At 38.9% G+C, this 12,319-nt stretch overlaps 1 protein-coding gene across 1 annotated transcript; it reads left to right on the forward strand.

Annotated features, from left to right (window-relative positions):
- Positions 1–1,308: 1,308 nt before the first annotated feature.
- scd (stearoyl-CoA desaturase (delta-9-desaturase)) lies at positions 1,309–7,969 on the forward strand. Its single transcript, XM_023413396.2, has 6 exons — positions 1,309–1,460; positions 1,727–1,982; positions 3,233–3,363; positions 3,483–3,688; positions 4,149–4,381; positions 5,481–7,969. Exons 2-6 carry the CDS (start codon positions 1,751–1,753, stop codon positions 5,678–5,680), a joined length of 1,002 nt encoding a protein of 333 aa, XP_023269164.1. The 5' UTR covers positions 1,309–1,460; positions 1,727–1,750; the 3' UTR covers positions 5,681–7,969.
- The last annotated feature ends 4,350 nt before the right edge of the window (positions 7,970–12,319 follow it).

The raw sequence follows: 12,319 nt of genomic DNA on the forward strand, positions 1-12,319 counted from the left end.
TTTTGTGTCTTTCTACTAGTTTGATTGACTTTTTGAAAATAAATGTTACAAGTCATTTTAAATAGAGGGTCAGGAACAGGGGCCACCTGACTCCTTGGACCTGTGGGCCTGTGCCCATTCAGTAATCCATCTGTGAGTCAGTTAATAGTCTTTTTACATTATTTGATTGAAATAAATACTGCAAATCCTTTAGCTGTGGACTGAAATTCACTTCACAAATGAGAAACATTCAGTAGCAGTTTTACAGAGACATGATTGTTCTCTGGTGAAATTTTATTTTACTTGCATGCAAAATTTGTTTGCAAAAGGTTGGGCACCCTCGTTTTTGGTTTCTTTTTTGAAGTAAAAAGAATGTTAATGCAGGGTAACTTCTTATTTCATGAGCTTTAATTTACAGTTATTGTGGCATGTGCAAAAGTTTAAGCACCCTGTTAAATCTTCCTGTTAAAGCTTTTTTTTTTTCACCCACTCTTCTTTCAGATCACTTCAACTTCTGAGATATTTTTAGACTGTGTTTCACACACTGCATGTTCTGCGTCTAACCTTGCTGTACCCACCCAAGATTTAACCACAGATTTTCAGTGATGTTCAAGTCAGGAGACTGTAAGGGCCGCCCCAAAAGTTCAGCTTGTCTTTGTTGAATTAGTTCATGGTGGATTTTGATTTTTGGTTTGGATCATTGTCCTGTCATAGAAGCCAGCCTCGTCACAAAGTCACATGCCACATACCACAATTACTGTTAATTTTTTATTTTTGTTTTTTAAGGTCATGAAATAGATAGAAAAACTTGAAGATAGTATGCAGTAGTAGTTCTTCATTTCACTTTAAAAATATCAGCCCATCGAAAATATGTAGGATGATTTGCCCATGGGTGAATTTTTTTGAATTTTGTTTTTTAATGGTTTGAACATAACTTTATCCCTTTCAATATCAATTTCTTTTTTCTTCTTCTTCTTTTTTTTGGGGGGGTGGGTGATGAGGATGACGTAACAGAGCAAGCATCCCTGTATTTCCCCTGTATTTGTGGGTGGGCGGGGGTCCAAACAAGTAACTAACTTGTTTCAACATTAAATTTAACACTTTTTTTTCCACTCCTACTTGTGCCACTGTAAATTTGTTTTAATTCACGTATACATGGAAATATGAATGCGGTTAATTCAATACATGTCTAGACAGCAGCAGCTGCTCTCCTGGGGAGGTAAATATACATCTGGCAGGAGAATGAATAAAAGGTGAACAGCAGATAAACAGGCAGCCAATCAGAGCGCGGACTTGAGGCGAGATCTGAACGCTGATTGGTCAGTCGCACCTCCAGCTCCAGCTCCCATTGATGCGATCGCTGCGGAGCTGCTGACTGTCACTCTTCCTTTTCTGGGTTACTGTAGTTTTGGGTTAAACAGACCAGCTTCGTCTCCGTTTAACAGCCGGACATTCCTTTCACCTCATCTTCCTTGTCTTTGGTGAGTTATTTATCTGCCCTTTATTTTCTCTACAGGTGTAATATCAGTGTTATGCAACGCGGCGAGTGTCGTATCACAGTTAGAAGTCAGCATCATCGTTACATTACCATCCAGCGTCAAACAGCTAGCTTACAGGGCTAGCTGGATAGCACAGAAATAATTAACGTATTCACCGTGTGAGGAGGGTGTTTTTTTGTTAGCTTCTGTGACGTTAGCTCGTCACAAAAACACCGAGGTGACGGATTTCTCTCATGTTTGCCGCTCAGCGCATCGCCCAAACCGCAGCCACGATGACGGAGGCGGAGGCGTTGGAGAAGAAGCAGCACAAGTCCAGCAACGGAAATGTTCCTCCAGAGGCCACCACAGAAGACGCGTTTGATCACACATACAAAGAGAAAGAGGGCCCCAAACCTCCCAAGATCATCGTTTGGAAAAATGTCATATTGATGACTCTGTTGCATATAGGTGCCCTGTACGGCGTGTTCCTCATCCCTTCAGCATCTCCTTTGACCTTGCTTTGGTGTAAGTATATATAGAAAGTAAATCTACCTGTTAACAGTATTTCTGAACGGGCTGGGTGTTGATAGTGGTGTTTTCTTTTTTAAATTAAATTCACGTTTTTTTCTTAATCACAGCTGTTATGTCAGCAGCCCGGCCCACTTTTTCACCACTGGTGCATGCTTGCAAAAAGGTGGTGGTTACATATATCTGTGCATGATCCTCCCAGTATCCTGCACGAAGGGGGAAACGTAGATGAGGCATATATTATCAGAAATTTAATGTCAATGCATGCTTGTCAGGATGTTACTTGTACTCCTGAACAACAGAGATCTGCCAATAAGTGGCAATATATTAGAGCTGAAACAATTTGTCGTCTTATTGATTAGTAGATCAATAGAGAAGAAATCAGCAATTGATAATCAGTTAATTGTTGGACTTATTTATAAACCTTGAAGCCCAAACATTTGCCAACAGTCCCCCCCTCTTTCAGTGTATGTTTTTTTCTGTTTTATGTAACTGCAAACTGAATATTTTGGGGTCTTGGACTGTTGATGGGATAAAGAAAGACATTTTAAGACCTCACCTTGGGGTCCTGGAAACTGATGGCATTTTATTTATTTGACATTTTATAGACAATGCAACTAATTGATTAATCATGAAAATCATATGCAAATTAATCAGAACCCTAGAGGCTGGACTTCTGGGTAGATTTTAATGTTTGTCTTATCATACATGCACGGTTTTATCCATCCAGTCATCATGTGATGTGACGTAATTAAACTACCGAGTGAGTGTCACAGTTCATGTAATATACCTTGTTTGATTCGCTGTTATTTAATTTCTTGTCAAACAAGTAGGCTAGTACAGACAAGTTCAGGCAAAGGCAGATTTTAAACATTTTCAGTTGGATATATTTTGCAGGAAAACTAGGTTGACACATTTAATTGCATTGTTGAGAGATTTTTGGAGCAAATTCACAAACATGTAAAACAGTTTGAACAGATGTTATAGTGAATTAATCATTTCTGCTTTTTGAAAAAAACATTTTACAATTTCAAGGGGATGATTTCCTTCAGTTACACAGAAATCACAATGTATCACATGTGATTGATATATCACTTGTTGCAGGATTGACAACCCAGCCCTAACTCTTGACAGTGCGTGATGCAAATACATTGCAATGTGCAGTGGTGGTGCAATAAAGTGCCTATGACAGGAATAGATGAGTAGTATGCGGTCAAACTAATTTGTTGATGCATTTCTCCCCACAGCCGTACTTTGTTTTTTGATAAGTGCTTTAGGAGTTACTGCAGGAGCCCATCGCCTGTGGAGTCACAGATCCTACAAGGCGTCATTACCACTAAGGATCTTTCTTGGTGTTGCTAACTCCATGGCATTTCAGGTACCTAAAAATGACACAAGCGCACACTTAACGTTGCGATAATAGCAGTTTTCATTACTGTGTAAATGCCATGTTGGGTCCACAGTGTGTGTAATCTCTGTCTTCACTTACACCCGCAGAATGATATCTTTGAATGGGCTCGAGACCACAGGGTCCACCACAAATATTCAGAGACAGACGCGGACCCTCACAACGCCGTCCGAGGCTTCTTCTTTGCTCACATTGGCTGGCTGCTGGTGCGCAAACACCCCGACGTCATCGAGAAAGGACGCAAGCTGGAGCTCACTGACCTGCTGGCTGACAAAGTTGTAATGTTTCAAAGGAAGTATGTAGCTTCAGTCAACGAATGATTTTTATGTTTCATCCAATAGCAAATTATCAGATTAGATTTTAGATTTTTACAAAATGTGCACTTTACTCCTTTGTCAGGTAGTGTTGCCAGTGAACAAGCAGCAGTGCATTTCTTATGTTATTTTCTGAGAATATATCAAATACAAAAAGCAACTTAATCTAAAACAATATACCCAACACAGATGCAGAGTTGTGTTTGCAGTGCAGGATGTATTTGTCATTCTGGTTTAACAGGGTCCCAGTTACTCACATGTCATTCATGCACGTAGAGAATGACTACAGGTTGGTTTCAATGAAAACTGTGTCATGTGGAGGAAAGTGAGAGAGTGAGGAATCCCATGTTTGACAAGCATTGTATTATTGTGTTTATGATCTGCTGAGTAAACAGTAAGTTCAATTCTTTCTGCTCTCCGCCCACTCTGCCCCCTCAACAGGTATTACAAGCCGTCGGTGCTGGTCATGTGCTTTTTTGTCCCAATGTTCGTGCCTTGGTACCTGTGGGGGGAGACTCTGTGGGTGGCGTACTTCATCCCGGCTCTGCTGAGGTACACCTTGGTCCTGAACGCCACCTGGTTGGTCAACAGCGCGGCTCACATGTGGGGGAACAGGCCCTATGACAAGAGCATCAACCCCAGGGAGAACAAGTTTGTCACGTTCAGCGCTATAGGTATGAAGAACGTGTGAACGCATGCTCTGATTGTAACAAAAGAAAGGATTTTTTTTTAAAAAAGATTTGGAAGAGTAACTTAGAGCCACAGTCTGAATAATGCAGGAGTGAATTATTGACACTGTTGATTCGTGTACATGTTCATTTTTGGAGAGTAGTTAAATCCTGTCTTGAAATGTACGGACGTTGTACAAGGAATAATTGTGCAAAATATCAGCTAAGTCAGACTACTGAGTTAGTGTAATAAAAAAGCTGGACCTAAAACAATTAATTGATTGTCAAAATAGTTGTAGATATTTTTATGTCGATTGTTTAATCGGCCAACAGTTGCAGCTCTGAAGCCCTTATTTATCCCAATGCCTGATTCCCATTCTATCCACCTCCACCGCCACTAACCAGGAGGAGTCAGTAGTGCAGCGACAAAGGGCGCACAATGAATGTCCCCCACTTCATTCCAATGAAAACTGCTCATCAGGCCTCTGTGTGTTTAGGCCTCAGAGACCATCTCTGGCTGAGCTAGCTAACTCCTCATGCCCACAAATGGAGGCAAAATCATTTACCAACAGGCTGTTCAAAACTTTTTATTCTTTATTGGACCTAATGGCTTAAATTGTTATGACTGAAATGTTTGTGCTGCTGAGAAAAAAACATACTGATAATTTTAGAGTCATTTCTTTTGCAGTGATTATGTATGGGAGAATGTGTTTTTAGGCCAGTAGTTATCACGTGATCCAGTTCCAAAAGCAGCCACCACACCAAAATCACCTTATGGCCCAGCACTGTATGCGGAGTCCTGCTTGTGAAACCAACTGTATATGTTGTGGTTGAATGAAAACCTACTTTCTGTCTATGTAGTGGTTTACAAGAACTCTAGTCTTGTGCCAAGAATGTGTCTTGATTGATGTTTTACCAAACTGTAAAATAAAAAGCTTAACTTTCCATCAAATATAAGGGACAGTTACTTACAGTCACTTGCAGTTAGGTTTGTGACATGTGACATCAATCTCAATGCCTTGTAAACATGTTGCAGCTGTGAAGAGTCTGAATCGATTCCTGTTTTTAGTATGAAATGTTCATCTCTGTTTCCTGTGCCATACAGGTGAGGGATTTCACAACTACCACCACACGTTCCCCTATGACTATGCAACCAGCGAGTTTGGCTGCAAGTTGAACCTTACAACTTGTTTCATCGACTTCATGTGCTTCTTGGGCCTGGCCAAGGACCGCAAGAGAGTGTCCCACGAGCTGGTACTGGCCCGAATACAGCGCACTGGAGACGGAAGCCACCGGAGTGGCTAAGATTGTTGAGTTGTGGTCAGCTTCAAGGCAAGACAACCGAAACGAAGAAGCTTCACACTCTTTGACAGCTATACATTTCTCATCCTCTGAGGATGAAAGTCAGCTTCATGAGGGCCTTGACCACATTTTGCTTGTTTTTGTGGTTTTTGTAGCTGTAACTAAACAAAATGTTCAAGATGGATAAAAAAACAAAAAAAAAAACAACACATTTTTGCTAAGCTCTTAGCCTCAGTTTCTATTGTTCAGTCAGGCTAAGGTCTTGCAAAGATGTTTTAGATTTGAAGTAGATACATTTTAAAAGTCAACTTCATTCTCCGCTGTTTTGCCACTTTGGTGTGCATTTCTTCATGCAAGATCAGTCATGTAGCCGATCATTTTTCTGTAAGTATTACTCAATTATTAATCAAAATAGACAAGAAGTGGAGCACTGAAATATGGAGTAACAATGTTTTAACTGATAAGGTATGATGCTGATGGGGAGACTGTTGCCTTTTATTGCAGTTTACAGCAAGTTTTTACAGTTCTGATATAAATTAAGTTTTGGAGCGCTCTAAGATCTGAAAAAAAAAAAGGAAAAAAAAGGATGAGAGTTTGACTCACGTTCGTTTCGTTAAAAAAAAAAGGAGAAAAAAAAGTTGCTGGCTTTAATGAAATATGGCACATGATGGAAGAGTGAGGGAACCCAGACCGTCTTATTATAACGTGACTATAGTATATGGTATGCCAAAACTGTACAGAAACCAAGTCATGCATTGTGTTTCTGTGTATAACTTGGTTGTCTTCTGCAGAAAAAAAAGACTAATACTGTATTTAGTCTAGTGTAATAATTGGATGGAGCGTTTTCAAGACAATTTAAGGGACACATTTATCATTAAATTTAAACTGCCATTGAACATTAACAGCAAATGATAAATGTCATTTTACCGTAGAACCATGCAATGTTAAATTGACTTTTTTTGTGTTTCTGGTGAATATATCACAGTGCCAAGAGCGTGCCAATTGTCGCCATATTTATAATCATCTCTATGGTCCACTAGAGCACACTAAGTCGATATTGCTTCTTCACTTAACATCGTCATGGAAGTTTTTAAATATTGTGGCATCAGTGGCTTTTGCTTCCTCTTTAAGATTTTTATCCGACATGTCCCTCTTTTGTCCTGAAACATCTGCAGCAGCGGTCCCATTGGTCGATGTAGCAGCAGGTCATGTGACAGTTCTGGTGTTACAAAAACAACATGCCACCCATGCATGACGATATACTGTAGTAGGTGTTGTAGTGAGGTGTATTTTTTTTGTCGGTGACTCTAACGGCAGAACCGCGTCTATTTTTGTAATGTACTGTGGAGCTGCATCGCTTTTGGATCATCAGAACTGTTGCCGTGGTGATTTCTGAGACAGGGTCTGGTTTCCTTTTGATGTCCTACAAAAGCTGATTGTTGTTGCAAAATTTCAGGTGCAGCGATGTTTATGTTCATCTTCAATTCTGGTGTGCGGAATGCTTACATGACCTTATTTATGTATTTATTTCGGTTTTTTTTTCTTATTGACTTAAAAAAAATTATTGCTCTAACCTGAACAAGTTTCTGCATTCCAAAATTTGGCAGACAGTCTGGAAAAATATATCAAATTGGAGCAGCTCTTTTTTTTTCCCAAGAGTCAGGATACAACCTAATGCCTTATGACTTGCATCCATTCCTGATCTTCTTCATGTCCTGTCAGTTAAGACAAAAAGGCTCAAGCACCACAAAACAAATCTGACCGTGGTCCATGTTTACAGGCTGAAGCACCAGGTCGAACATTGTTTTTATTTTTAAACCACATGAGCATTTAATTTAGCCAAATGGTTGCGTGACGACATCAAGGTAGTATAAAATATATGAAATATATATATAAATATATATGACTAGAGCATAGACGTTCATTTTCATACAATCTGATACAAACTTAACGCCTGGTGCAGACATTTTAATCACCAAATTTAACTTGAAAAATATGGTCCCTGATGGATGTGCCAACTAGTTTCAACCCATCACAGCATCTCAGTATGAAATCCTCCACACAAAGGTGCTGTCATGAGGAATGTTGGAGCATCATCAGGGCTCCTACCAAACCCGACAATAAATATCACAAGCCATGCAAACAACTCCCGCTGTCCAGAGCGTAGAAATCAACATTTTCCTAATGACAATGAGGATCAAAAGGTTGTCAGTCTGAATGATTATGTCAAATCTCAACTGTGTTCTATTCTGAAATTAAATTCACAATATTTTCAATACACTGGTAATTCAAGCAGTTGTCGCTCTTCTTTTTTTCTTCCTCTTGTTATTCATTGTGTTTTCACTTTGTCTTATAAATATCTGTACTCCACATAATCTTTGAATTTTCAAAAAATTTCTGACTGGCTAAATAGGTCAACACCTAACCTTTTTTTTTTTTTTTTTAACCAGACTGTTGTGTTTTCAGCCTTGGACTACAGCCAGTTGACTTCCTCTTTTCAGTCTGGTACAAATTGAAAGTCATTTCTTAGTTTTAAAGTTGGCTCGGTTTTGACACAAGTGAAACAGATGAGCTTCACCTGCTGCAGCAAACCTCCTACAAACATGAAGCATTTCATCTTGATTAAGTGAATGAATGAGGCCACATGTCAGGGCTGGATTCATCCTCCACCATTTAACAGTGGAAAGTCTGTTCTGTTCTGGCTGACACTATTCAGATCCTTTACTCAAGTAAGAGTTCCAATACATTAATATAACAGTCACAGAAACAGGTTCTGCTTCACAGATGTGTATTCACATGTTCTTTTCTCTAGTCTTTGATTGTCATGTGACATACCAGATAATTCGACCTCTTTAGGCCGTGAATACTTTAAATAGAGGGCCAGTTTCATTTCCAGTTTCATTCAAGTTTCATTTTGCTAGTTGAGCTGGCACCGGCCCAATCGTCCCCGTGGTTAATCCGTGCTTGTCTCACCAGCGCGTGGGATGTAGCTCATGGAATGTTCGGGGAACGTTCCCGCGGAAACCAGCTGAGAAGTTAACAAAAGAAAAGCCGTCTCTTTGGTGGAAACCAAAAATGTTGGGACCCGCTGGTTTTATCTCTGACAATGCTTTCTATTTCATAAGCTTATCTATTCTAGAACCTACTAAAGTAAAATTTTAGATATGTATACCTTGCATGCTAATTTATAGCTGCTCAAACTCCAACATTTCAGAGTGATTTTTCTTCATTAGCTACAATTTATCAGAAATGTAGAAAAAAAAGCTACTTTTCAGATTAACATTTTACATATTAAACATATGATCAGTTTATATCATTTAAGTGTGAACTGTTTCCTACAACAAATAAAAATGCTGCTTACACATTCATGCATCAGTTATAATATTCCAATATTGAAATACTTATACCATTATAACTTTCCGCATAATGGGTACTTGTGATACTTATGAACTTGTACTGCAACTAACAAGTATTTTCATTGCTGATTATTTTCTTGATTAATGAATGTATTGTCTATAAAATGTCAGAAAACGTGTAAAATGCCAAACACAATTTCCCAGAGTCTGAGTTGACATTGAAAATGTTGTGTTTTGTCCGACCAAGAGTCAGAGAACTCCACATATTCAGAATAATATAAGACTATAACAACACAACAGGAAATACTAATAGGAATAATACATGAGGAACACTGGATTCACAACTTTTACTTGTAATGGCGTATTTTTACATTGTGGTATTGCTAACTTTGATAAAGTGAATGACCTGAATACTTCTACCAACACGTTTTTTTTTTATGTGGGAATGTGAAGATGGTGATCTGCAATTTTCTGTAAAAATCCCGCTGGGGGATTGTCTGGGGATTTTTCTGTTCCCTTGAGCATTTGCCTTCTGTGGTTAAGAACCGAACACATCAATTTCGCTGCTAACACAAGTGTGCAAGTCAAATATATCCCTCCTATTTAATACTGCAGTTATTAGCTCTTGCCTGCAGATGAGTAAAGCACTCTCAAATGGCTTACACAGGGCAAAGAGGAATGTCATACCAGTGTGCTGACCAGCAGCCAGTTTATATTACAACTGACTTTCAGGTCGAGGAGTACGTGGTTTGTTCCCTAAGTACTCTCATTTTTTGAAACAATTAGTCAATTAATCATAGATGTCAAGTCATTTATGAAACAAAAATGCTGAAATTCCAGCGTCTGTTGCGATTTCATTCTCTATTACTATTGACACTGTAAATGAAATATATTCCTTTGGCCTATTTTAGTGCAATTTATAGACTAAACGAATCATTGAAACACCTTGAATCGAAGTAGAAAGTAGCAGACAATGGAAATACTCCAGTTAAGTACAAGTATCTCAAACTTCTACTTATGTAGCCTATATAGTACTTGAGTTAATCTACTGTCACTGAAGTAACAATAGCAGTTGTCATGGTTTCAGTCTGCTCGTTCTTGCTTTCATTCATTCGGTCCAATCTGCTGCCACTCCCGTCTGCCTGCTCACCTTCCCTTCCAGCAGAATCACCTGACCTGCTCCTCCTTCCCACTCACCTGCTCACCTGTTCAACATTCCCTCATTAGCTCCTTAGTTTCCATTTGCCCTCTGCCAGATTTGTCTTTGTGCCACGTGCCTTCTCTTTCCCGCATCTGTACTTTTACATCTGCCTCCTGAGTCTTACTCTGTAATAAGAAAAAATGATGCATTAAAAAATTGTGCTTGAGTAAAAGTACACAAGTATTAGCATCAAAAACATTCTTCAAATACCAAAAATAAAAGTACTTATTATGATAAATGACCCATTTCAGAATTATATATTATTGGATTATACTTATTAGAGCATTAATGTATAAGCATCACTTAAATGTCACTACTACTTGTATGCCGTCAGATAGCTTTATCTATAATGATACTTCAGAGTAGCAGCTGGTTAGACTTGCACACACACACACTCACACACACATAAAAGAACACATACAGATAAATAGACAGTTTACAGGTTTACAAAGGTTGATTTACACCTATAAACTTTCAAATTATTTGTGAACATCACTTTACAAGCTCAAAATCCTTTTGTCAGGGGATAAGTCATCCCAGCAGCTAGCTCAGCTGAGTTACTACAGTTTGCATCCCTTTTGCTTTTTTCCCCCCATCTCTTAATACTACTTCAACTGCTTCTTCATACACATTCAAGCCAGCATTAATGTGTAAGAATCACTTTAATGTTACAGCTGGTAAAGTTGGGAACAACCAACCTGCCAGGATACTAAATTCAGAATTTATTTTTTATTATATTTTGTATTAATAATGTGAATTTGCAAAGTAACTAAAGCTTAAATGCTTTCTAACTACGGAGAGAGCAGCATCATTTGAAAGTAATCCAGTAAAATACAAGTACATGAGTAAATGTTTCCACCACTGGTCATAGTTGGGTGGTTTTTGGCAGGATCATAACTTTATAAACTACTGTGCTTGTACTGTTACACTGGTATGTCAGAGTTACAGGCAGGACATTGCAGCTTTATTAAACACTGAGCCAACTCAGTGTCCCATACAGGGAGAGTACAGCATGACTCAGGACGCTGCTGTGGTGTGATGTGTGGTGAAGTTGCATTATACCACCATCACCCCAGGCTGACATGATACCGAGGTTACTGCAGTTCAAAATCCCCCAAAAAACATTCACGCCACGCAGCTCACAGCGTCTGACTCCAGCCGGCCAATCCGCAGCAAGGTCCTGACTTATGATCCTCCTGGACCAATAGGGGCAGGGCGGGTGAACCACCTGTGCCAGCTTGCACATTTACTGACATTTCACAGCCTCTGGACGTGACAGTGAAAGAAAGCAGTGAGTTAAGAAACGCCTCTCTAAGTCTACAAGTCGTCAGGAAAATAAGTCGGAAATGCAGACTTCGGTGCATTCACGTGCTTTTGGTGAAAATGGGGAAAGGAAGCAGGGGTTAAAAGTGTCTCATTTCCTGTCGTTGTAGGTTTAGAAAATTTTAATGAAGTGCTGGGCGTGGCATTTTGTGTGGCAGCCACTGAAAGATAAGGCAAATGCTGTATATTTCCTTTGGTCAATATATAAAAACAAAAAAAAAGACAAATGCATTTAGAGCGCCATCTACTGTTCAAAGTGGAAACTGCCTATGTTAATGTTAATAGTGAGGAACGAAAATCTACCTGAAAGTACTCACTGCCCTCTTCCAAAGTGCTACAATATATGTATTGTTTCACTGGATTAAACCTTTTGATGCAATCATGTGTAAGTGATTACATACAAAAAACCCAACAACTAAAAACAAAACAAACAAACAATAGAATTCATAATTCATAGTCATATGTGGAATCAAACGCACATATTCCTAAATGTGGCATTTTGGTAACAGTTTCTAATGGGGCAGCTTTTCCGAAGCTGTAATATTTCTAATAAGTCACTGACTTTCCATTTATAAATATTAAAAAAAAGTCCACCAATAAAAGGGTCACAGGTTGCCATCTTTCTAGCAAGCCAACAGCAATAATGATGAATTAGAGTAATAAAACCTGGCAATCCAAAGGATGTCCTTATAATGGTCAATAGCATATCTATACACCATTAATAAATCCATGAGCTGATGAAGAAATCAATCAAATCTCAAG

This window comes from Seriola lalandi, unplaced genomic scaffold, assembly GCF_002814215.2.
Source record: "Seriola lalandi dorsalis isolate HSWRI2012SDOR001 ecotype SW California unplaced genomic scaffold, Sedor1 jcf7180002054516, whole genome shotgun sequence".
Lineage (NCBI taxonomy): Eukaryota > Metazoa > Chordata > Actinopteri > Carangiformes > Carangidae > Seriola > Seriola lalandi.

Bases quoted from the DNA above. Each gene is read 5' to 3' on its own strand.
- scd (XM_023413396.2), top strand. From the start codon at position 1,751: ATGACGGAGGCGGAGGCGTTGGAGAAGAAGCAGCACAAGTCCAGCAAC. The intron at 1,983-3,232 runs GTAAGTATATAT...TTCTCCCCACAG, and splicing joins TCCTTTGACCTTGCTTTGGT to CCGTACTTTGTTTTTTGATA. The intron at 3,364-3,482 runs GTACCTAAAAAT...TTACACCCGCAG, and splicing joins CTAACTCCATGGCATTTCAG to AATGATATCTTTGAATGGGC.